This window comes from Tachysurus fulvidraco, chromosome 9, assembly GCF_022655615.1.
Source record: "Tachysurus fulvidraco isolate hzauxx_2018 chromosome 9, HZAU_PFXX_2.0, whole genome shotgun sequence".
NCBI classification, from domain to species: domain Eukaryota; kingdom Metazoa; phylum Chordata; class Actinopteri; order Siluriformes; family Bagridae; genus Tachysurus; species Tachysurus fulvidraco.
This window is the reverse complement of record NC_062526.1, coordinates 14,273,753-14,298,804: the sequence shown is the minus strand read 5'-3', so window position 1 is coordinate 14,298,804 and position 25,052 is coordinate 14,273,753. Positions and strand designations below refer to the sequence as shown.

The window sequence follows — 25,052 nt, the reverse complement described above, 5'->3', positions numbered from 1 at the left end:
ATGGCACAGCTGCAAGCCTACCAAGACATAGCAAGGAGAGCATTAATCAGAGAAGCAGCCAAGAGGCTCATGGTAAGTCTGGAGGAGCTGCAGAGATACACAACTCAGGTTAGAGAATCTGACCACAGGACAACTATTAGTCATGCACTCCATAAATCTTTATGGAAGAGGGGCAAGAAGAAAGCCATTGTTGAAAGAAAGCCATACGACATCCCATTTGCACTTTGCAGCAAGCCATGTGGGGGACACAGCAAGCGTGTGGAAGAAGGTGCTCTGGTCAGATGAGACTAAAACTTTTTGGCCAAAATTCAAAACGTTATGTGTGGTGGAAACCTAACACTGCACATCACTCTGAACATCCCCACCGTGAAACAGGGTGGTGGCAGCATCATATTGTGGGGATGCTTTTCTTCAGCAGGAGCAGGGAAGCTGGTCAGAGTTTATGGGAATATGGATGGAGCCAAATACAGGGCAATCTTAGATGAAAACCTGTTCGATTCTGCAAAAGGCTTGAGACTTGCCTTGCAGCAAGGCAATGACCCTAAACATACAGCCAGAGCGATCAAAGCATATTCATGTGTTAGAATGACTAGTCAGTATTGACTCAGTGGGGCTGAATACAAACGCACACCACACTTTTCAGATATTTATTTGTAAATTAAATATTTGTGTTGGTATATCACATAAAATCCAAATAAAATACATTTTTGTGGTTGTAACATGTCAGAATGTGAAAAAGATCAGTGGGTATGAATACTTTTGCAAGGCACCGTAAATCGGGGTTGTGTCTCCTTACTTGTGCTGCTTGAACTTAGTACACCTTTTGACACCTTTCATAACATTCTTCTACAGTAGATTAAAAGAACAGCCCTGATGTCGCGGTTAGTCACAGGCGAATGCGGATCCAAATGCAGTTAAATCCATTTAATAGACAAAAACAGGAAACAAGAAACAAACAAGCAGGAAAAAACAGGGCAGAACACTGAGCAGGACAGGGCACAGGAACAGAGACAGGAACAGAGACAGGAACAGAGAGCATAGCACATACTAACAACAACTTACAACAGGGAAATGAACAAACAGAGTAGATATAGGGAACAAGAACCAATCACAAGACGGAGGCAATCACAAACTAAGACCCCCCCCTAGTGGTGGCACCGGCAGAGCAGGAGGCCAGGGCGGCGCCGGCAGAGCAGGAGGCCAGGGCGGCACCGGCAGAGCAGGAGGCCAGGGCGGCGCCGGCAGAGCAGGAGGCCAGGGCGGAGCCAGCAGAGCAGGTGACCGGGGTGGTGCTGGAGGCGGAGCCGGAGACCAGAGCAGGACTGGAGACCAGGGTGGTGCTGGAGGCGGAGCCAGAAACCAGAGAAGGGTTGGAGACCAGGCCGGTGCCGCAGGCGGAGCCGGAGACCAGAGCAAGGCCGGAGACCAGGGCGGTGCTGCAGGCGGAGCCGGAGACCAGAGCAGGGCCGGAGACCAGGGCGGTGCCGCAGGCGGAGCCGGAGACCAGAGCAAGGCCGGAGACCATGGCGGTGCTGCAGGCGGAGCCGGAGACCAGAGCAGGGCCGGAGACCAGACTGGAACAGGAAAAGCCCTAGACCAGACCAGACCATCCCCCCCCCCCCACCACCACCACCACCACCACCACCACCACCACACTGTTGGCACTACGTTTTCCAGTATATAGCATTCTTATCCTATCTGCCAAACCCAGATTCATACATTGGACTGCCAAATAGTTTGATTCATCACTCCAGAGAACAGATATACACTTCTCACAAGTCCAATGACAGTGTGCTTTACCCCACTGAAACTGATGCTTCTTAGGCTTAAGTGAAGCTGCTTGGCCATGAAAAATAAAGGCTTTAATTTATGCACCTATTAGTAACAGCTGAAATACCTGATCTCACCTGAACTCAATAATTAGAAGGGGATTCAACATACCTTTATAGAGTAGTTTTTTATTAGCCCATGAATAGTGTGCGAGGTAATACAGCGCAGAATTACATTTGCTCAATAAATAAGAATAGTCCCATCTTTAGGCAACATTTACAAGTTAATATTCATCCATTTTTGATTTCCAGTTTCCAAATGTCATTGTTTTCAGCTACATAAATCAACATCATCAATGCATTTTAAAGATAAGAAATTGGTTATATGCTTGAGACCTGTTTTTTATTGCTGTTGTGCAATGTAACACTGAGAATTAGAACTTAATATGATACTTGAGAGTAGATTTTATTCTGTAACATTTGTAACAATTTCTAATGCCACTCTTTTTTATGTCATATTCTTTAGACTTAGTTGTGTTTTTTTTTTTTACCACTAAAAGTGAGACTAGTTGTGCCACTAGAGGGCTCATGCCCTCAGCACTTTTGCCTGACAGTCAAACAAGCTCATTGATTTTTAATACTATGCTGTACAATGTCCTGACTTAACTGCTGAGCTGAGAAGTGCAGAATTTGAAATGAATGTTGGCAGCCATGTCTTGGGTTCTTTATGTCTTTTTGTCTTTTACAAAACTAGCCATGAGAACACAGATGTTCACACTAGAGGTTTTTGATGCAATGGTAGATTTCATTCAAACAGCAGCTGTTATGCAAATTTATAGTCGCTGTAAGGCTGAAGATTACTAATACAGTTCACAGTGAATAGTTTTAGGGGAGAGAAATATTTACTGCTGTAAAGATAAATAAATTAACTGATTTCCATAAAAAACCTGCAGCACAGAGGTGTGTCTGAGAACATGCATAATTAATGGCATATATTATAAGCACTTTTCCAAATGTTATTCCTTTGTCTAAAAACACTCTTAGACAGGGGAATATGTTAAGCTTTTCTTATATGTTATTATTCTGTTTCTTTAGCAGCAGGAGAGGAAAAGCCTTTTGCCTGCATCAGCAACACTGGTGAGTGAAGGAGAAGCAGAGGGAGCCATGGATAACAGTAGCAATAGGTGGTGCAGGCTTCATAAACACAGCAGAGAAAGTCTTAGATGGACACCAAATGAAGCTGTCTCTGTAGTGTTTGACTGTTTTTGAATAATCTCTTTTTTCTTCTTCTTTTCTCTTATGAGAGAGAGAGAGAGAGAGAGAGAGAGAGAGAGAGGGAGAGAGCAGTGATGATCACACACCTTCATGCATTTTCACTTTTTCATTTATCTAGATTGAATTGCTATGTCTGTAGCAGGTATGCACACACACACACACACACACACACACACACACACACACACACACACACACACACACACACACACCAGCACACATAAGACCTCACTGCACTCCTACTCCATATACACACATCCATGCACACACACAAATCTTACAGGTTCATATTACTGCGTCTGAGGTAGGTGAGAGTTGGGTGGGGGACTAAAACAACACAGCAGGATAAAGGGAGGCAAGATTACTGTCATGCCACCATCACCCCTCCCCCTATGCCTCACATGTGCTCAGAAAACTGTGTGATGCATCCTAGAGAAGGATCTCCAGAGAGATGGGTAACGACACATATTTAGTCCACTGACACTTCTGTGTAAATTTATTTCTTAATGTTTAGTGTCCATTGCCTCTATATGACTTACGGCAGTAAGGTAAACGGCAGTAAAAAAAAAGCAGTAATGGTAGAGATGTGTGGAGAAAAGTAAGCAAAGTAACACAGCAAAGTATGACAGAACATGCCAGCGATCCCTTCATTGAAGTCTCATGCCTTCACACTTACTGTTGCTCATCTGCGCAATATGAAACAGACACGAGAGAGACAGAGGCTAAGAGAGAGTGAGATAGAGTGAGAGAGAGAGCTGCAGAAAAATACAGTAGGGTGTGAGCGAGCAAGGTTTTGAGACATAGAAAGAGAGAAATGCATTGTGCTGCGGCAGCATTACGCACACTAAACGGTTTGTGGCTCAGCCTGCCTGACAACCCCTGCAGCACAAACGAGAGAGCAAGAGAGAGAGAGAGAGAGAGAGAGAGAGAGAGAGAGAGAGAGTCAGGGACAGACGGTAAGAGTGTGAGAGAGGGAACCGACAAAGGAGGGTGGGCAGGCTCATTTGGCCGCTGCGGGGCTGTGTAGCAGAAGCAACGCAGTGCTCTCCGGTGGCACACACTTGCACCAGCACAGACCCAGCAGCCAAGTCCTGGACCACCGGCCATGGCACAAGCCGCCAAACACCTTCGTAAGAACAAGGATTTAGAGGCTCTTGCTGAGCAAGAGAGGAAAGAAAAGGAGGAGAAAGTGAAGAAGAGGAGTCGCTCACGGGACAAAAAGCGCAAGGTAAGGGGGTAGACAGATGGAGCATGGGGAGAGGGAACGAGGCAGCAATGGGGAGGGAAGAAACAGAAAAGATTGGACACAGATCGTGCTTTTTAGATAGGTGTTGGGACAGCAATGGTGCAACATGAGAAACATGCCTGCTGCAAACACGCACCTGGACACACATTTTGAACCACACATGAGACAGTAAAGAAGTCAGTGCACTAACATACCCATTCTAGGTACCTACTCATTAAGGTGCACAGAGTGCAGCACAAGCCTCAAAAACATAATGAACTATGCAGTATGGCATGTACAGGTTCCTCTGAATATACAACACATTTACTCTAGATGGGATTGGGAGCAATCATGAACTGTGTCTAGTAGAATTGGTTTCTGCTTGTCATGCTGACAGTTAATGCAATGCAAGCTGTGAATCTAGTTTCCTCTGGAGAATTGCAGAGTGTTATATTTGTGCTGCTCACTGTACAGTAAGGGTGTCTTTGTGTCTGTGGTGGGACAGACATAAATAATCTCTCTCTCTCTTCCTATGTATACTTCTGTAAGTGTGCACAGTATCTACCCTCCTTGTTTGCTGGATAAATGAAAAGACCACAGTTGGGTGATTGGTTCAAAATCTGACCCAAAACAAACAATACAAATGTTTTGGTGAGAATGGGTTCCATGTCTACATTTGTATTCATTGGCTGTCATTGCTGTTGTTGTGAGAAAATTTTATTTTTTTCTATTTCTCCATGTGGACTGTATACCTTTTTATGTGTTTTCATGTCTATCTATCTATCTATCTATCTATCTATCTATCTATCTATCTATCTATCTATCTATCTATCTATCTATCTGTCTGTCTGTCTGTCTGTCTGTCTGTCTGTCTGTCTGTCTGTCTGTCTGTCTGTCTGTCTATCTATCAAAGACCATAGTAAACATCTGCAAACAGTAATTAGCAACAGATATTTTACTTAATTTACACAAAATGATGAAAATACATTTTCTATAGTAAGACCGTGTTACATGACTGAGATATGATAATAAGCAATGTATACAGTATTCACAACACAACGTTATGTTCAGTGTTAAGCCAAGACAGTCTCTGTGCTGCTCTTGGTCCCCTTGGTGCTGAGCCAGCATTCTGTAAGTCTCTTCCTGCCTCCTTCTTCGGGAGAATGATTTATATGCTATGGGATGAAGAGTTATGGCTCGGTGTCTCCCTCAAGGGGGAACAATTCACCATATATTTGTCTTCTCTACTATTGTCTTTGTTTCCTTAGAGCACTTTAAAATGAATTTATACAAGATGACTAGGCAGTAACAGTTCAGCTGTTTTGTTGTAGAGAGTATCCTATTTACAATACTTAGATTTACTTAGATATATTTTCTAGACTGTTGCTACTGTACATTCCAAATTCCATATATATCAATCTGCTAGTCATTTCTAATGGCTGCTATTTCAGTCAGAAATCACACATTCTAAAGTCTTCCACTTTAATTAAAACTTGTATAGAATGTGAAGTTCAGAACAGACCACAGGTTTCCAACATTCTTTAAACCCAGAGACGCTCCACTGCAAAACCATTTCTATGTCCATTTGGGGGTCATTATTTGAGTTTTGGGGCAATATATCTTGATATCAGAATTTTCTATTATCATTTTTTACAAGAACCTATTGAGCACTTTTCTAAACTCTCTAATGGTGTGTACAGCCAATAAGGACAATTTCAGGCTTAAACTGAGCACAAGTGCTTTCATGCAACCTCTCTAAACAACTTGTTGTATAGAGGTCATAAAGAAGAGTTCGATTTTGAAACCAAACAACAAGATAAATTGTGCAATTATGCATGTCAACACCATCTGTCGCTCTCTTTTTTCTGTTAGTCTAGCAAACCAGAATTTTAACACTGGATAGAAAGACTGACATGACTGCTTTAAAAAAAGCCTTCTCTTTTAATATATATATTTTCTCATTCATTTTACAATAGCTTTGACAAGTCATTGGGTGTTAATGTTCAAATCTACGTGAGCAGAACTTCAAATTGCAACCTCCAAAATCCTGATGTTTCTGGCCATAACAGTGTATAAATTATATCAGGCTTTCTATAATAATAAGTTTATGTTTTTCTCAGTTACCTTTCAATCGTTGTCAATTGCTATCTGGTAAGTTTCTCAGCATGCCTTTTCAGATTTCACACATATTGACAATGTGACAAAGGCTTTGTTGGTTACTGTGAGTACAAAAGCTGATACTGATAAGTCAAGTGTTTTAAGTGTTCAACATGACCAGCATACAAAATATGGTCCTCATTCTGACCTTTTCTTTGCCAGGGATAATGAAACAGGGAGCACAGTTCTTTAATATTGTGGGATTTAAAATTTCTTACTCTGGTACAAGTTTTTTCAGGAAACCATAATGCACTAATGGTGTTCCCATATGCATCTTGTTTTTGATCTCTGATTGGCATTAATCTAGCATTTGTAAAGTGATATGTTGTGACAAGAATATCTTTAGTGACTGGCTCTATTAAGACGAACCATCACTCCCAACATCTATTTAGTGACCAGAAAAAAATGAAATACTATTCATAAGTAACCCATCTCATGGTGATATTGAAAACCAGTTAGGATCTTATATTAGCAGTCTTTGGCTTCCTTCATACAGAAAATTTGACTGATTTGAGGATTATCCTTCTACATCTGCACAAGGCCAGCTGTATTATACTAAGACTACCACTTTGAATCAAACTCTAATGCCACTTCAAGGCACCAGATGAAGGTTGTTTTTTTGTCTCTGACAAAACACTGGTAACATTCCAACACCAGGAGGTAGGTAACATTCATGTTATTTCTAATCATAAGTAATTGAAAGTTAACTTGCAAATTCTAAGATGGACATTTTTCAAGTTTGTAATCTTGGCAGGTTTTTAGAGCTTAGATTTTATAATATACCTTAAATAGCAGAAGTCTGAAACATCTGACTAATCTTATCAGGTTAATCATTTTGTGTTTCAATGCCATTAAACAATGGTGAATAACCATACTAAGAATTGCATGCACTTTCAATATTGAAATAACTAAGGAACTATTTATAAAATCATATCCTAGGAATGCAATTAGAAATGCATCAGTACTCATACTGGCATTGGCCTGATACCGAGATCATTTAACTCCTACTTGAATTCAAAATAAATGCCCTAATACCAATATCCAATACCAGATGATACAGTGTGATATAAGGTTAGTGGATGAACTACAGAAGAAATGGCATGAAAAAATTCAACCTAGATCTATTTGAAAATATAGATAAAAGATAAGCAGATTGTTCCTGTGCTTATAATGAATTATAATTTAAAATATATATTGCTCTCTCCAAACAAACAAACAAATAAGTAAATAAATAAATAAACAAATTCACCTTCTCATAAATGATAATTGAATGCTAGGGTCACCAAAATAAAACAAAGTGTGCTGTCCCTCTTTCTCAGCAGAGATATGTCCTATATTGTTATCTGTACTGGTGAGGATCTAAACTAGGAACACTGACCGTAAGTACAGCATATACCCAGCATGGAACTATTCTTGAGTTACACGATTTACAAAATGGAAACAATAGTCTAAAAAACTAAAACATTTGAGACACTTTAAAGTATATGTCTATTTCGCTACTTGTCTCACAAAGGTAATTTTAATCCACACATACAGTAGTCACATACTGTTGTTTATTTATCACCACCACTATAATACTCACATCCAAAAGAGATTAAATCTGCCTTTTAACTGCATAATCTTTTAATATTATGTGAAATCCTGATCTCAGTCATTTGAGGATCGTGCTGAGACAAAACATCTGATAACGTGTTTTAATTTGGGCCTATTATCTGGCAAACATCAGAAAGCTTCTGACAATCCAAACCACTCAAGCAGTCTATTGAACCTACTTGAAAGTTCTGTTATAAAGCAGCAACACACAAATACACCACCTGACAAAGGCAGGATGCTCTAAACATATCCAATCTAAATAGGCTGGTACACATAACAGGTGAACCAGATAATATGGCATAGTTGCCCACTGTCATTTCTCCATTCTGTGAGACTTCCAGACATGGTCTTTAGTGGGATCAATGGTCTGTGGTCTAACTCCCAGAATCCCAGATCATCCAGACCCTGTCCAATCAATGCCATGATTCTGGCTTTAATGCTATTGTGGTAATTTGCTTCTTTCTTACTTACTTTCTTCCTTCCTTCTTTTTTCTTTCCGTTATTGCTTCTTCCTCCCTTCTTCCTTCTGTCCATTCTTTTATCCTTACTTCTTTCTTTCTCTCTTTCCTTCCTTCTCTCATTCTTTCCTTCTTCCCTTCTTTCTTTCTTTCTTTCTTTCTTTCTTTCTTTCTTTCTTTCTTTCTTTCTTTCTTTCTTTCTTTCTGTGCTAAAGGCATTTACAAAATTTGTAACATGGTAAAAGGATGTTTGGGGTCATCAGAAGATAGTTATCAGATTCAGCAAGTCAGATGGCATAAGTTTGCTTCGTGACTCAACACCTTACAATGTAGGCATACTAAATGCATACTAATATATTTGTACTTTATTTAACATTATCAAAGTATTAAACATTGTAACAAGTGTTTTTTTATGAACAGAACAAACATACATCCTGATTTCTGTGATTTCGAAGACAAAAAAAAAGTAACCCGTTACATTAGCTTAAATTAATACTTCAGGCAGGTGAGAAAGTCAGAAGCCTTCTTTCCAACAACACTGTCAGTTTTCAAAGACACCCAAAATCTTACTGCCATCTGCAATTGCGGAATAAGCAGAATAATTAAATTTTTATTTAGATTTGTCAGAGTCTCTTGGGCAGAAGAGGATTAAAATACTGGCTAGCAGACTGTAGGCTAGATACTTGACTGTGACTGACTGACTATTTTGAAAGTTTAAATTTCCAAAAATTGAAGGATCATTTAAGCAAAATTCCACACTGTGGTGCAGCTCATAGCAGTCAACCTGCACAGAGTTATATATTCTTTCAGAAAAAAAAAATCTAAGCAGTATTATTGTAAAGAATTGGCTAGTACACTTAGACTGTATTCATATTTTTTCAATTTTTATCATGTTTTGACTTTTTCATGTCCACATGTAATGAGATACCACTCCCACTGCAATTAATATGTAGAATATACAGTAAATAAGTTTTTACAATCTAAATTTTTTGTCAATGTACACCAGACTTTTACACTACAGCACATCAGCATTAGTGCATTACAAATTGCACTAATAAACTAATAATCAGACTGCAGAATCCCAGCCTCCCAGCCTCCTCTAGTGTTCTGGAGGTTAGTCTCCATATGGCAGTGGTGGCTCAAGCGGTTAAGGCTCTGAGATGGTGATCGGAGAATCGGGGGTTAAAGGCGCAACACTGTTGCTGCGCCCTTGAGCAAGGCCCTTAACCCTCTCTGCTCCAGGGGCACTGTATCATGGCTGAACCTATGCTTTGACCACAACCTCCAAAAGTTGGAATGTGTGAAGAAAGAATTTCACTGTGCTGTGTTGTATATGTGACAAAATAATGGCTTTTATTCTATAGTTTCAGGAGGAATAATGCAGTTGCTGCACTGCATGCATGAATTTTTTTGTATGCTAATCCAGTCTACAAATATTCTGTGTATTTGGAAAATGTCTGTGACATTTGCTGCTGGAGGAGCCGCAGGGGTCTTGGGCTATTGGGTCAGTGTGAGCCAGTCCCTGCAGGAGAGCAGTGAGAGTTTATGTTTGTTGTCAGACTCCAATAAGGTTGTGTCCTCTCTTACTCCTACTCAAGACACAGACAAGGTTTGAGAGTTGTCCAATATGGCAGGGTCTAGGGTTATTTGCAGATTATGTTGTTCTCTTGGAATCATCTGATGTATACCTGCACTCAGTCATTTTGCTGCTTTCCTGGCTTTGCCCTTGGTGGAAGAGTTTTAGTATCTTGGGGGCTTATTTAAAAAATGGTGAGAGATTGATAAATAGATTGGGTCAGCAGCAGTATTATAGTCTGTGGTGGTGTCCCTATTGTTGTCCCTTTCCATACCTATAGTACTAAAGCTGACAAAAACAATAGTCTCAGGTATTAGCATAAGAAATGATTTTCCTCTGCAGGGTTGTTGGACTTACTCTCCCTGATGGGTGAGGTGCATAACAATTCTCCAGGAGAGCCTTGGAGTATAGCCACTGATTTGCCGAACCAAAAGAAGTCCACTGATGTGTGTTGTGCACCTCACAATTAAGCTTTTTGGCAGCACAACCTCAAATGTAACTAAAAATCAAAGGAATATGAGTCTAGCGTAATTATAGTAAAATTATCCACACCAGGGTGGTGTGATGCAGCTAAACTTGAAGCAAAAAAAAAAAAAACAAACAGGATTATACATCACTGTGTGCATGCAGTAGCAAGAATGATGTGAGCACCATAGATCAAAAACTCTTTTTGTGTATCTTATAAAACAAATGGACAAATTTTCCTAATAAAGGTTGTTATTTCATTATACATGTGTACATTTAATGTATGTATTTATATATGTATGCATGTGCCCCAAGATTTTGAGACTCTGAACAGAAACATAGCCGATCACTACTTTGACTTGAAACCCACATCTGCACTATGTTTCTTTTTTCAAACATTCAAATATAACCACAGCCAACTGCTTAAATTACCCCCAAAAAGCTTATGAAAATAATGTCATGCTGTATTAGCACGTTTCTCAGTTAATAACAAGTTTTTTTGTCTGTTTTGACTAAGCTAGGTAATTGAAGTTAAATCCATGTCCAATTGAATGGTTATTCAATATACACAGTTATTTTCCAGCTGTGTTGAGCTGATGTTTTATTCCCTGTGATTGTCATTCACTGCTCTGTCTGTAGCCCTGAGAGATTCCTGTGCATGACTCAGCACAACACAGTCCCATAAAATTCACTCATATTTATAGCAGTGCTTATAGCAGTTGTGGTGCATGTGTGACTCTACAATTCAGAGAATGTGGTTGTTTGTGCACCTGTGTATGTGAGTGTGTGTGTGGAGGTTAAACACACACATTTAGACTTATATTGAAGAGAAATTAGCATTTATTTTCTCCAAAGACTGAATTTCTCTAAATATAAAATTGACACCTTACTTTGGCACTAATAATAATATCCTACTGAAAACCTTTTAAATATATTTTATTTGAGTGATGTTATCATTTGTACTTATTATATTGTATGTTGTAGTTTTAGAAAATACAAAACCGGCCAAAGGGATATTTGCCAGCTGTATTTATTTTAAACAGTCCATTACATGATACTCCAAACTTCGCTAAATAATTTTAGCAACAAATTATTAACTATCTAAGGTTATTATGTTTAGGCTAACTGCCTCCCCAGGAACAAAATCAGACCCAAATCCATAGATAGACACTCACTGGTAACACTAGGATGGAAAACTAGGCAGGAAAATATGAAACAGGATACAAAAACCAAGAACATAAAACAGAACAAAAACACAGTGACAAGAGACACCCAACAGCATCAAGGATTCAGCAAAAACAAGATGCAATGCAGCAGGTATAAAGAGGAAAGGTAGTTGGGGAACAGGTGTGCAGAAGGGACTAAGGAAAGAAACTGCTTGGACACCCCCTAGTGTTCCAGAAGGGGATTGTCCACATATAAATACTCAACCCAATTTTAATGACTTTTACTTATAATCAAATACATTCAAAGGTGAGGTGAAGCAATGAGCAGACTGATATTAATGGATCTTGTCCACCATTTCAGTGGATCCCTTAAACTAAATAAACCTCTCTTCAGTCCTTTTCCAAACTTCAAGAAGTCCAGTTATTTTCAAGATAGAGACTGTTTAACATGTTGGTTTACTTTGACCACAACTGTGTAATAGACAGCAGCCTAAAAAACTACTTATAAATAAGGCCTTATTATTAAACAAGTATTGATTATTCTAGATAAGATTAAGTTAAGTAAGTAAGTATGAATTTGAAGACTGGTGTTAGAGTTGTGGGATAGCTTAAGTCCTGAATAGCTGTTAATAATTACAGCTATTCAGGACTTAAGCTATTCTTACTTAAACCTGTAGGTGGAGATTACTTTATTTAGGGATTATTTCTACACTGTGGTCAGAGTTAGAGGATTGCACCATGGTGTGGTTTGGTTTGTGGTTATCTACAACAACTGAAGGTGATTTTTTTTTATCTAAAGAAGGTTTCCTGTATACCCCCATAAAACAGTAAACCATTTTGACTGGAGCATGTTTAGCTGACATAGTCAAATGAAGTAATTCTATGGTGGTCTCCTAAAAGTACAGAAAGAGCAATAATGTTGATTATTTCTGATTCTTATTTCAGATTGTCTCATAAAATAGAATTAAAGAATCTAAGACTACTTCCCTTTCAATTTACTTCTTTCATTATAATTTAGTTACTTAGCTACCATTGTTTTGTTGTTGTCTTTTTAAGTTATACAATGTTTAATTACATTATCCGTGAAAATATTTGTCAAAACATTTACTCCAGAGTATATAACCTCATAGGGCTTACTCGAAACTTTTCCATTTATTAATCACATTCTCTTACATCATGGTCATCATCAAGGACAAAATGGACTCCCATTAATAATTACCAAATGCAGTTTAGACATTAAAAATGACAGAACCAAGAATCTGTCCTTGGTCAGTGCTGTGCTTTGCATTGTTACAACCTTTCCTGTCCTCCCAATTCTGTGATGCAGCGAACATTGCACCCTCATGGGGACAAGTACTAATGCTGAAATGGCAATAGGATTTGTTTTATTTTTTTTATTATTATTTATTTGTATGGCAAATATAGTTTAATAAACAGCAAAATATAGACCTAATTACTTTTTAGAGACTTCCTTATACTTATTCTTAAGGTATGACATTTTTAGACCTTAGATTATAAGGATCATGCTGATAATCATGCGTTTTTAAAATACTGAGCCATAAATAAAAACTGAAAATAACCCTATCCCACACACACACACACACACACACACACACACACACACACACACACACACACACACACACACACACACACGTCTGTGTTATGCAAGTGATATTGTATATACTCACATATATTCAATGACAAGTATAAATAACATATAGTGATAAATATTGATAATCACTTATTTATGCATTATTTATGTCCTTTTATTCAACAAAAGCAACTCGTAAGATATAAAATAACTCCATTATAACCGAATGTCTTACCAGCAAGCAAACTGTAGTTAAATGTTATTTAAGGTGAAGCAGATACAGACATCACCCTCTAGTGCTGTTCCACTTTAAAAAAAACAAATGTTGTGAAGTCATGTACTGCCTTTCACACTGCCAGCCAGAATGGTTTATCAGCACTGATGCCCTCGTTTACCCCCTCTCTATCTCTCCGACTCACACATACACAAAGTTTTTACCCCTGTATATCCAGTCCATGAGGCAGTATAATGGAGTCCCTCTAGGCAAATCCAACACCTTCACACCATCTGCTATGTCCACTCTGAAACTCATCTTTCCTTATCATCTGTACTGAAAAAAAGATAGTGTTAATCATCACACTAACAAGTAATAATTTCTAATATGAATACACATAGATTCTGTCCTGGAGTTAAAAAAAATGCATGAGTATAGATGCATCATTATTCAAATCAGTAGCAGCTCGTATTCGACTATTAGGAGACAATTACACTGATTGTGCGATAAAACTTGCTTCTCTCTGACTATCTCATTTTTCTTATTATCTCCCTGAGGTAATATGGACCAGTTTCATTCCTGTGAATTTACTGTGCCCATATATAGGTGTGGGAGCTGTTCAGGCTCCAGATGGTCCCAGTGATAGCTCAGCATCTCACACTGCTTTTGATCAACGCTAGGCTCTTGGTTACGTCAGACACACTGCTGCCTCACAGGGGGAATCCTGCTGGAACTGGAGAGGAAATGCAACTTGATGAATATTTGTTTCATCCTCTGTGGTGTGTGTGTGTGTGTGTGTGTGTGTGTGTGTGTGTGTGTGTGTGTGTGTGTGTGTGTGTGTGTGTGTGTGTGTGTGTGTGTGTGTGTGTGTGTGTGTGTGTGTGTGTGTGTGTTTATGTGTGTGTGTGTGTGTGTGTGTGTGTGTGTGTGTGTGTGTGTGTGTGTGTGTGTGTGTGTGTGTGTGTGTGTGTGTGTGTGTGTGTGTGCGTGTGTGTCCGCCTTTTTTATCTCTCCCTTGGTTGAACACAATTCATATACATTACAAAATTTTGTGTTGAAATTATAGCAATTAATAGCATTATCAAGCTGTACTATGGCTGAATTAAAGGCAGTATTGTCTCATTAAGCTGTGTTAAAGTTACTGTAGGAATGTATGCGTTTGTGTGCCTATGCCCTTGGTACACTGATAGGGGGATGTCAGCTCACCCACTCAGTCTGAAACAGCTGTCTCACTATTAAGTTTTTTCTTGTCCTTATACACAAGCACACAGGCTACATTATGCTGAATGAATTATTAATGTTTACTTACATTGCTTAATGTAATAAACAATATACTTTCTAAGGAGCCCTGTTACTGTGTGTCTGTGCTTGGGTGCTATCAAAGACGATTGGCTAGCTGGTTCCCAGAAAGTGTGTGTGTGTGTGTGTGTGTGTGTGTGTGTGTGTGTGTGTGTGTGTGTGTGTGTGTGTGTGTGTGTGTGTGTGTGTGTGTGTGTGTGTGTGTGTGTGTGTGTGTGTGTGTGTGTGTGATTGCAATAAAGTCTCAGAGCTGCAAGTTTTACTGAATAAAATAATATCAGTTATGATTTTATATATAATTCATTTCATGGATTTTATTCTACCTTGGATCTAAATGCCCAGCTAGATGGTTTGTGGTCAGAGCAATAACTGTAGCCTCAGGTTATTGTTTTTGGATGAAAGGAGTGAAAAAGGATTTTAGTTTTTCCATTGTAGCCCGTATTGTGTGTTGATGTTTTGCACACCATAGATTAGTAAAGAGTGATTAGTTGACCCAGACCTTGATGCAGATGAGCCACCATAGCAAACAACCACACTGGGATCCTCTCCATTAAGGCAAGAACAGGATTCGGAGGCTAAAATGAACACAGACCCACCAAATTTAGGCATTAGAAAAACTGGTCTGATAAATCTTGATTTCTGCTCTGATGTGAAGATAGTATCAGATACAGTATGTCTATCTACAGGGATATAACCTGCCTTGTGTAAGTACTTCAGGAAGGTGGTGGCGAGATAATTGTTTGGGGACAACTAGGCCCCTTAATACCAACAAGCATCATTTGAATTTCACATCCTGTATCGTGTATTGTTGCTGACTATGTGCATTCCTTTATGGCCACAATTTACCCATATTATAGTTGCTGCTTTCAGCATGATAATGTGCCATGTTACAAAGCCCTAGTCTGCTCTGTACTATGCAAATAACAATTAGTTGTGTGTACCTCAGTGGCTTCCCAAGTCACCAGACCTGTATCCCATAGTCACCTTTGATAGGTGGTAAAATAGGAGATGCACAGCATGAATGTACAACTGACAAATCTGCAGAAATTGTGTAATGCACCCATTTCAGCTTCCAGGAAAATCTCAAGGATTTTCCCAAATCCTGAATCCATAACATGAAGAAATGAGGCTGTTCTGAGAGAACAATGGATAAATAAATAAATAAATAAATAAATAAATAAATAAATAAATACATATTCCACACTTGGGTTTTATACACTTTCTTTTCCTTTGAGTTTTGCCATATTTTCCTTTTTTAATGATCACTTGTTCTCTTATGTTGCATCAGGGTCTGAGAGAAGAGTTGGTACATTTTAATACTGATAATGATTTTAATATTTGAGCTATTGAATTATTGTCAGTGTAAATATGTGGGTGATTACAGGCTACTGCGAATGTACAGGACAAAAAGAGGGCTGTAAATTTAACTTTGCTATTGCTACAAACTAGGAAGTGGAGTTTAGACCTGTATAACTATAAAGAGTGTACTCGTACAGAAAAAGGCAATGGTTATTTATAAAATGGAATTGCATTAATAATTCTCACACCGGTGCATATGTAAATACAGTCAGCTAACTACATCTCCAGCACACTGATATCTGTTGAAAGGCACTCGGTTCAGATCATACCACATGTTAGGTAAAATTCCATGATGAGTGGGTGCAGCTAAATGTCAGAAAGATCCCGAACCAAAAGAAAATCCAGAAGTAAAACATTGGCAACATTTAGTTAGCTTTATTTGGTAAAATATATCAAAATTATCATAATGTGTAAGTTAATATTTGAAATATTAATAATATAGTACATGGTAGTAAAAACAGTGAGCTGTTCTGTCTAGTCTGACTGGGGCCATTTATCATATATAGCCATGGTCCATTTATCCTGCACCTACTCTATCATATATATTATTGCTGACTTTTCAGACTGTTTTTCCCCCCACGCTGTACTATAAATAAACAAACAAACAAATAAATATGAACACAGCATATAAGGATAAAGAGAAATATGTTGTAACAAAAACAGACATTACAAATGAACAAATTAGGAATTACAGCTTTGAGACTCCTACTGTAAGAAATTATTAGCTTTTTATTTTGTACCACAATATACTGTGTGTGTGTGTGTGTGTGTGTGTGTGTGTGTGTGTGTGTGTGTGTGTGTGTGTGTGTGTGTGTGTGTGTGTGTGTGTGTGTGGAGTAAGAAACAGTAAAGCCCTTAAAAGCCTATTATATGTCGAAGTTTTCCACAGTTCTCAGAAAGGGGAGGTGGGGTGAGAGGGAGGGGTGAAGAATATGGTCTTAGCAAATAATGCTGCTCTGTCATACTGGCATCTGTTCCTAATAATTGGCAAGTAAGAAAAGTGCCTGCATAGAAAAACACAAAGACAAAGTGTATACACTCACTGACCACATGAATGAGCGTGTGCAGTAATGTGGACAGTAAGTGTAAATATTGTAAAGTATAATGTCTGACAAAAATGTGGGAACACAGACTTGCATGCAAACACACATCTGCACACACACCTGTGTGCAAACACACACATCTGTGCAGACACACACACATTTGCACAGACACACACATCTGTAGAGACACACATGGACGCATACACACACACATCTGCACACAGACATACACATCTCTGCAGAGACACACACATGCACATACATACAGTGAGACACACATACGCAAGCACACATACATCTGCAGACAAACACACACACCTGCAAGGAGACACATATTCACGTACACACACACACACACACACACACACACACACACACACACACACACACACACACACACACACACACACACACACACACACACACACACACACACACACCACTTTAAACTCAAGCTTGCTCAGTGATCAAAAACTGATCTGCTGGAGTCTTATGCAGCAGCATCAATTATGCATGCAGTTATGGATTTCTCCACTCATTCAGAGTGAAAGGAGAGAAGGAGCAAGGAAGAGAGGGAGAGAGAACCAGACTTGACAGGCTTGCATGGTGATCCTAAAACACATGAAGTGATACATGTATTTCATTTAGACATCATTGCAGTCTATGCTGATGTACATCGGCATCAGGGCAAGGCAGTAAAATTCAGCATGGCATTTTAATAGACTTGGCAGAGCAGTAACCTTAACTCTGTGGAGATTGTTATGTGAGAAATATTTAAAAAATAAAAGAAATCATGCCTATATTAAGATAAACATTATGGGAAGATGGGACACGTTCAGAAGCTACCACAGTGACCTGTAGGGAAGCCGGTGTTTTTGTCTGTATCTGCCTGCTGGTGTTAGATTGCAGTCTTTATAATTCACAGAAATGCTGTTTCAGAGAATACTAAATTATTAGTGTTTTTATAAAATTCACTTTGAAGGATAATGAATGTTGAGTTGAATGAATGAAATTTTCAGCAAAAAAATAGATTTTAATTGAAACATTGAGCAGTATGTCTGTTGAAACCTATTCTTCTCCTAATAAGACAAAGGATTCATAGAAAAGCATTGATGAGCTAATGTATCCTTGTTCCTTAACCTCAAAGATTCCTTATTTAGATCTTGGTCTGTGAAAACCACACCACAGCTCAGCAATTCTAGCACAGTCAAAATCAACCCACAGAACTAAGACCAGCAACACGTTTGTGTGCATGCGTGTGACACTGAACACTGCAATGCAGAAGGATTTGCAGCATTACATTAGCATAAGGAGAGAAACATGACTTTTGAAACTCAGTGATAGATCAAGAAGAGTCATGTTTATGCAAAGTACCTACTGAGCCAATGCTAACTTCCATTTATCATCCATACTTACAGTATAAATGATAGTAGCATCAAACATTGAAATGAGCCAAACTTAACCACCGGGTACATGAATCTTTCTACCATTATAGCAGTGCTAACTCCTGCGTCGTGCCTTTGCTTTTTATGATTTATTCACTGATCATTTCTGAATGAAATATACATTTACTTAATGACTTTTTAATTTGAAACAATTATATTATTCAGTGTAAAAAAGCAATGGATCTCAGATGTTTTACTATAATTCTCTTGCAATCTTTTGTCTTCATTTCCACTCAGATCACATGACTACATTGAATTTTTATTTTTTTTTGCTTGTGTATATTTTATGAAATGAGTATGATTCAAACTTGACATGGGAAGGAAAGGTGTTTTAGAGCTTGTATTGTTAACTTAATAATAAATATATCTTTGATAGCAGTTTGTTAGCAGTATGATTAGATAAATCTCCATAAATGCAGTTCAGTCAAAATGTAAATTGAAGAAATGGCACATTTCTCTCAAACCTAAAGCTATAACTAATAATAATAACCATGTTTTAACATGATATAAGTCACTTTTTTAGTTGTTTTAAAATTTCAGGATGTGGTTTGTCTGCACTGTACAAACATGTCCAACCAAAAGAGTGTGAGGGTGTCCTAGAAAAGCAAAAACAGTTTACATCGCATAACATTAAGGGATGCCTCAAAAGGTTCTTTAAGAAAGATTGGTTACATTTATCCACAAAAAGGTTCTAGATATATTCAGCAAATTGCAGTTTATTTCTTATGCTCCATTTGTGCTGTCTAGTGTGTGTTACTATTTTTAATGCTCTCATTTGCCATTTAGCTGCTTATTTATTTGACTATGTTTAACCCTGATGCTTTGTTCGTACTGATTGATTCACTGATTTATTCATCTTCATTCATTTCTTTTCCTGGGTCAGTGTTGCAGTGGGCCTGGAGTCTATCCAAGCAACAGTAGGTGTGAGGTAAGAGTACACCCTGGATGGGATACTAGTCCAATGTAGGGCACCATGCAAACATCCATTATGCACTCATTCACAAGCAGAGGCAATTTTTAGCATGGTCAAATAACTTCCAGGTAGGTAGAGAACTGAACATGGGACTCTGGTGCTGTGAGGTGGCAATGGTGGCCGTTGTGATGCCGTGTCACACAGATATTTTATAATCGCTATAATACAATCACTTCTTGTTTTGAGGTCTTGTCTTTTTTTTAGATTTTTGATTACAGGGTGTCTGATCAATTACTAACATCACCCCTATTTGTGCAGGACAAAAAAAATCACCTAGAACATTACTGTTATATATATATATATTAGTGTTCTGAATGACCTTAGCTTAAACTCAAAACTTGTTCTATAATCTTCTACTAATACTGGCTAAATCTGATAAATTAGCATTTTATTTTAACATTGATGATCAAAACGTTCTCCATTCACCTGTCTAAAGGGGTGCTAGATCATGGCTGACTCTGTGCTCTGACCCCAACCACCAAATATGGGATAAATAAATTCTAGTCTATGCTTCTACTAATGTGAGATGGAAGACTTTTAGAAAGTGATATTTTGTTAATATCAGCATGTCCACACTGAATGTGATATTACAACATAAACAACTAAGTGAAAATCGAATCAGAACCATTTTAGGGGGAAAACAATTATTACAATTACAATAAAACAATTATTTTAAAATCCTTTGCTAATTTGTGATATCATCATACAGCTGTCATCATTTCAATTATTCTGCTTAAACCAAATTAAAGATTAATCCTAATGTTTCAGTTGGATTTTTTTTCACATCATCTTGGTTTAAAGTGACTGCTGAAGCTATGATCCACAAATAGCACTTATTTGAAAGGTATCAATCAGAAGAGGGGTACAAAAGTATTTTCTGAACAATTTACATTTATGGCATTTGGCAGATGCCCTCATCCAGAGAGAAGTGATTTGAATGCTCTCTCAATGCATACATTAACTTTCATGAGGTTACAGACTTAGGATGCTATCAACCTAAAACTCTGTTCAGGGTTGTTGTTTTTTTCTTTTAAATATTCACACAATACAAATGGGGGAAAAAGTGAGGTAGGTAGAGGTAGGTCTTCCTGTAGATTCCTGTAGATGTTGAAGACAGCCAGTGACTCAGCTGTTCAGACATCTATGAGAAGTTCATTCCACCACCTCAGTCTTAGAACAGACATGAGTCTTGATATATACCTACCTTGTATCCAGAGAAGGTGGGACCAGTTGAGCAGTGCTACAGTAGTAGATAGGAGTGAACATGATGTGCAAAGAGTGACAAGAACAAGGTACTGTAAGTGGGTACTGGTCCATTTTTGGCTTCATGGGAAATGTTATCTGTCTTATGGAACGCTGTAAAAAGGCCATCATCAAATAGAGAAAATGGAGCACCAAAGTGACATCAACAGGAACAGGATGCACAGAAAAATTCAGGACGCCCTTCTAAATGTATAAAAGGACAAGACCAAAACTTACCAAGGAGGCTCCCAAAAGACCTAAAGCTAGGTACTGATTAGTCTATACATGTCATAACAAACCCTGAATATCAAATTTTCCTCACAGGTCAAGGCAATGAGGTTAAAATGGATTTACAAACAGTTAGTAAGCTAGTGTTCCTAATATTCTCTAGAATACCAGAAACCAACAGTAGGCCTGCTTACACCAAACCCCAAAAATAAAGTATGGGCTAGACAACTTAACGCAACTCAATATTTCAGCAAGTCTTTGCAAAGTTAAAGTCATGACAATGACTTTGTGGTCAATTTGGGAATAGTAGGTGAGCCTGGGTTAATGGGATGTCTGTTGCTGGTAAAGGTACATGTGTCTACATTCTGAAAAAGCTTTACATAAAAAAGATGACAAGGCATCACAAGAAGCCATTCCGGAAGCAAACATTTTTTTTCTTGTTTTTTCAATACGTGTTTTTTCATATTTCATATTTTGTTTGTGCTTCTCAGGTGATATTCCAGGTGGTCAACAGGTTTAGAAATGCTGCTGATATTTGAATGAAATAATAATAGAAGTATTCTTCAGACATCAAGTTAAATTTTCTTGAACATAATCCAATTTATCTAGTATTTTCTGTCAGAAGATTACAATGAACTAAATACCAAACTCAGTTTAGACTTAAAGCCTTAACCATGAAGCGACCGTTGCTAATTTTTTTCTGACAACGGAATCAGGGTATGCCTGAAGGCTACTGTACTGTACTGTACATGCTCATGGACTCCAGCTACAGCATGTACCAGTTCAAGCTGTTAATTCATCCCCAGTTATACAATGCACTTGGATCATGCAGCTACAGTATAACTTGTAACCATCTTGCCATTAGCATTTGAACTAAAGAACAGATAATACAAGCTGCTTTCCTTCTTGGGAATGCTAATATTCGGAGTGTGATTTTGAGATTATAAAAATGGTTTTATGGACAGACCTGATGTTACAGGTACCAAGTTTGTGAAATCAATAAGCCATTAGAAATATAGGGAAATCTTAAATATTAATATAATGATTATTGTGATTATTTGCACAATCAAGAGAAAATGGAAAATCTGTCAAAACATAAAAATAGGATATTATAAAAAGTAGTATATTAGGAATCTGCCAGGAGTTTAGACCTTTCACTTTTCGGTCTATTCATGTCTGTTCTTTCACCAGGAAGATCTATGTACTTCAGAGTACTAATCTTTGTTCAATACTATGTGAAGAGAGGCATGCACACATACTTGAAGTCTGCGTTGACTGCCGCACATCAAAACAGCATCAAACCTTCATCAGGATAAACAAGTCTAGTGCTTGTGTTTGTGTCACGGGAACTGTCAAGGTTCTAATGCACACAAAAGACCAGATTTTAAAGGAAATTATGAATGATAGGTTGGCCTCTCTTTGATAAAATATAAAAGATGAAAATAGGTTAAGAAACTCTGCACATTTGGCTCTTTGTGACTGTCCCTTTTCTTGCCAATGTTTTATTATGCTAATTATGGATTGGAGAATAAAAAATACTCTGCCAGAGGCGGGGTTCTCTCTTTTCAAAGAAGTAAAAGGGGGATTAAGAGAGTCATGATGGAGATGAGGGTTCCCTGTCTGTCATTGATAAACCGTAACACCCCAACTGAGGAACTTCCTCTTATCCCTTATTATCCACCCTTCATTTTATATGCAGTCTATTTTCCAAACACCAGTGCCTGTGCTTTTGTCTGCTGTATTTGGATTACAACTAAATCTGTGTAAACACTTGGTTACTTATGTCTTTTGTGGTAGCCCTACATAAATAATGTTTTGGCAGATATTTATTTGTAAAACTGCTAAAGCATATTATTGTGCAGTTGTGAATTGAAAAAAAAAATCTAAAGTATGCTTATAAAAAAAAGGAAGAAAAAAAAGGAAAAATGAACATCCTTAATTATAAATATAAGCAATAAATCCAAATTCACATTGAATTGTATAATGAGGCCAGAACCTATTTTCAAGCTGAGTAATAAACAGCAATGTCATCCTCAGCTGGCTTGGCATTCCTCCTCACAGCTGTAGAACCACAGTTAAATATCTAACCTTCAATTCATCCTTTTGTTATTCATTCTAAACTAACAAGCCAGTTTCCTTAATAGTGGATGCCACATATCAGTTATGTCTGGATGGTGCCCCTTCCAGCAATAATAATAAATAACACACTTATATAGCACTGACATCTTATTAGATATGTTATTAAGGATGGCATGTGCTGCTCTCTATTGAACATAAGAATCACTCAACATTCTGACACTTCTCTCCACAGGGGGTGAGATTCATAATATAACATCCGGTCATGAGCTCTTTGTCACCGCTTCACAAATTTGTTAATGAAAGCAAGCATTTCTTGACCTCTAAGTATGCTTGCACCATAATTTCTGACACCCAGTGGGCTACCCTATCTTTAAACTGCAGTGACATGCATTAAGATCCATGAAGCACACAAACAGCTGGTCAGTGACCTATTAACTGTCAGGCACAGGGACATCTGCAAGAACAGATAGGTTAATGGTTTTCTTTAAAAATCTGGCAACCTTGGGACATTAGGTAATTTACAAAGGTAATTAAATAGAATTTGCTTTGGGTTGAAGAACAACTTAATCTAGTCAGATTAAATAGATGCATGATCTGTATTACACATGATTGCTATATATCTAGATTTTACAGATAAATTGTGAGAAAATTGTCAGTCATTCTAGGATGTTCTATAGGTGGAAAGAATAATGAAAAATAATGTGTTTTTATCTATGGTCAAATTAGAGCAAGAATGTGCATTAAAACCTGTTCATTTATGTTTAAGTTATTTATTATGTACCATGATAACTGGGGCTGAGTAATAAAGGTCTTCCTAAAGTCGAGCCTAAAAGAACCACTCAAAATTAGCTTGAAGGTTTGATGCAGAGCAAAAAAGTAAATAGTACTATATAAACTCGATCAAGTTGAAAATTGGATTGTTTCTGTTTAATAAATTCAGAAGGTCTGAACCTTGATTTGTAATTCATTTATGCAGTAATTTTAAATATTATCTAATTTAATTGCTTTTGAGGGGGCACGGTGGCTTAGTGGTTTGCCTCACACCTCCAGGGTTGGGGGTTCGATTCCAGCCTCTGCCTTGTGTGTGTGGAGTTTGCATGTTCTCCCCTGTCCGTAGTGTATGATTGCGTGAGTGAATGAGAGTGTGTGTGTGCAATGCGATGGGTTGGCACTCCGTCCAGGGTGTATCCTGCCTTGATGCCCAATGACGCCTGAGATAGGCACAGGCTCCCCGTGACCTGAGGTAGTTCGGATAAGCGGTAGAAAATGAGTGAGTGAGTGAGTGAGTGAGTGAGTGAGTGAGTGAGTGAGTGAGTGAGTGAGTGAGTGAGTGAGTGATGAATTGCCTTTTTTTCTAGTATATTTAGTTATTATTATTAGTCAAATATTACTTCAGTTACCTAAGTTGTTTCTATGTGTTTATTTACTTTGCAAAAGGTTCTGACAGAGGTGTCTGGAATTCAGTATTATTTCCACCTCATTAAGAGAGCTGAGCGCAATGTAGGAGATGTGCATGTTATCTCAATTACAGTCTGTGTCATGACAAATAATAAAAACATTTCTAAGTTGATGGGTTACGGTGGTTCAGACATAACAGTCTATATTCATAACAGTCTGTGAGTACTACAGATGGTACCATGAAACCAAAACAGGTTTCATATTTCCAGTCATAGTTTTGTTTGCATTGTTATTTGTTTGCAAATGGAACTGTGGTACAGTATGTTTTGCTAACAGAAAATAAAAATCTGTACTGTTGAGTAGTAGCCCATCTCTCAGAATATATTTGTGATTCAGTGATTATTACAGAAAATAAACAGATTTTATACATAACTTCAAGAGAGTCTCTAAAATTCTCTTTGCCTTAAATTAACCTTTCACATCAGCCCACTTTG

General features: G+C 38.0%; 1 protein-coding gene across 12 annotated transcripts in view; it reads left to right on the top strand.

Annotated features, from left to right (window-relative positions):
- The first annotated feature begins 4,043 nt into the window (after nt 1-4,043).
- The window catches only part of ank1a (ankyrin 1, erythrocytic a), an 88,682-nt gene continuing 67,673 nt past the window's right edge, over nt 4,044-25,052 (top strand). For 4 of the 12 annotated variants that reach the window (XM_047818878.1, XM_047818872.1, XM_047818870.1 and 1 more), the window contains exons 1-2: nt 4,046-4,272; nt 19,522-19,566. In XM_047818878.1, the coding sequence (XP_047674834.1) occupies nt 4,150-4,272; nt 19,522-19,566 (168 nt within the window). In that variant the 5' untranslated portion in view covers nt 4,046-4,149. Of the gene's footprint in view, nt 4,273-19,521; nt 19,567-25,052 lie in introns of all 12 variants that reach the window. The other 8 variants (XM_047818876.1, XM_047818874.1, XM_047818877.1 and 5 more) reach the window with 6 other exon arrangements.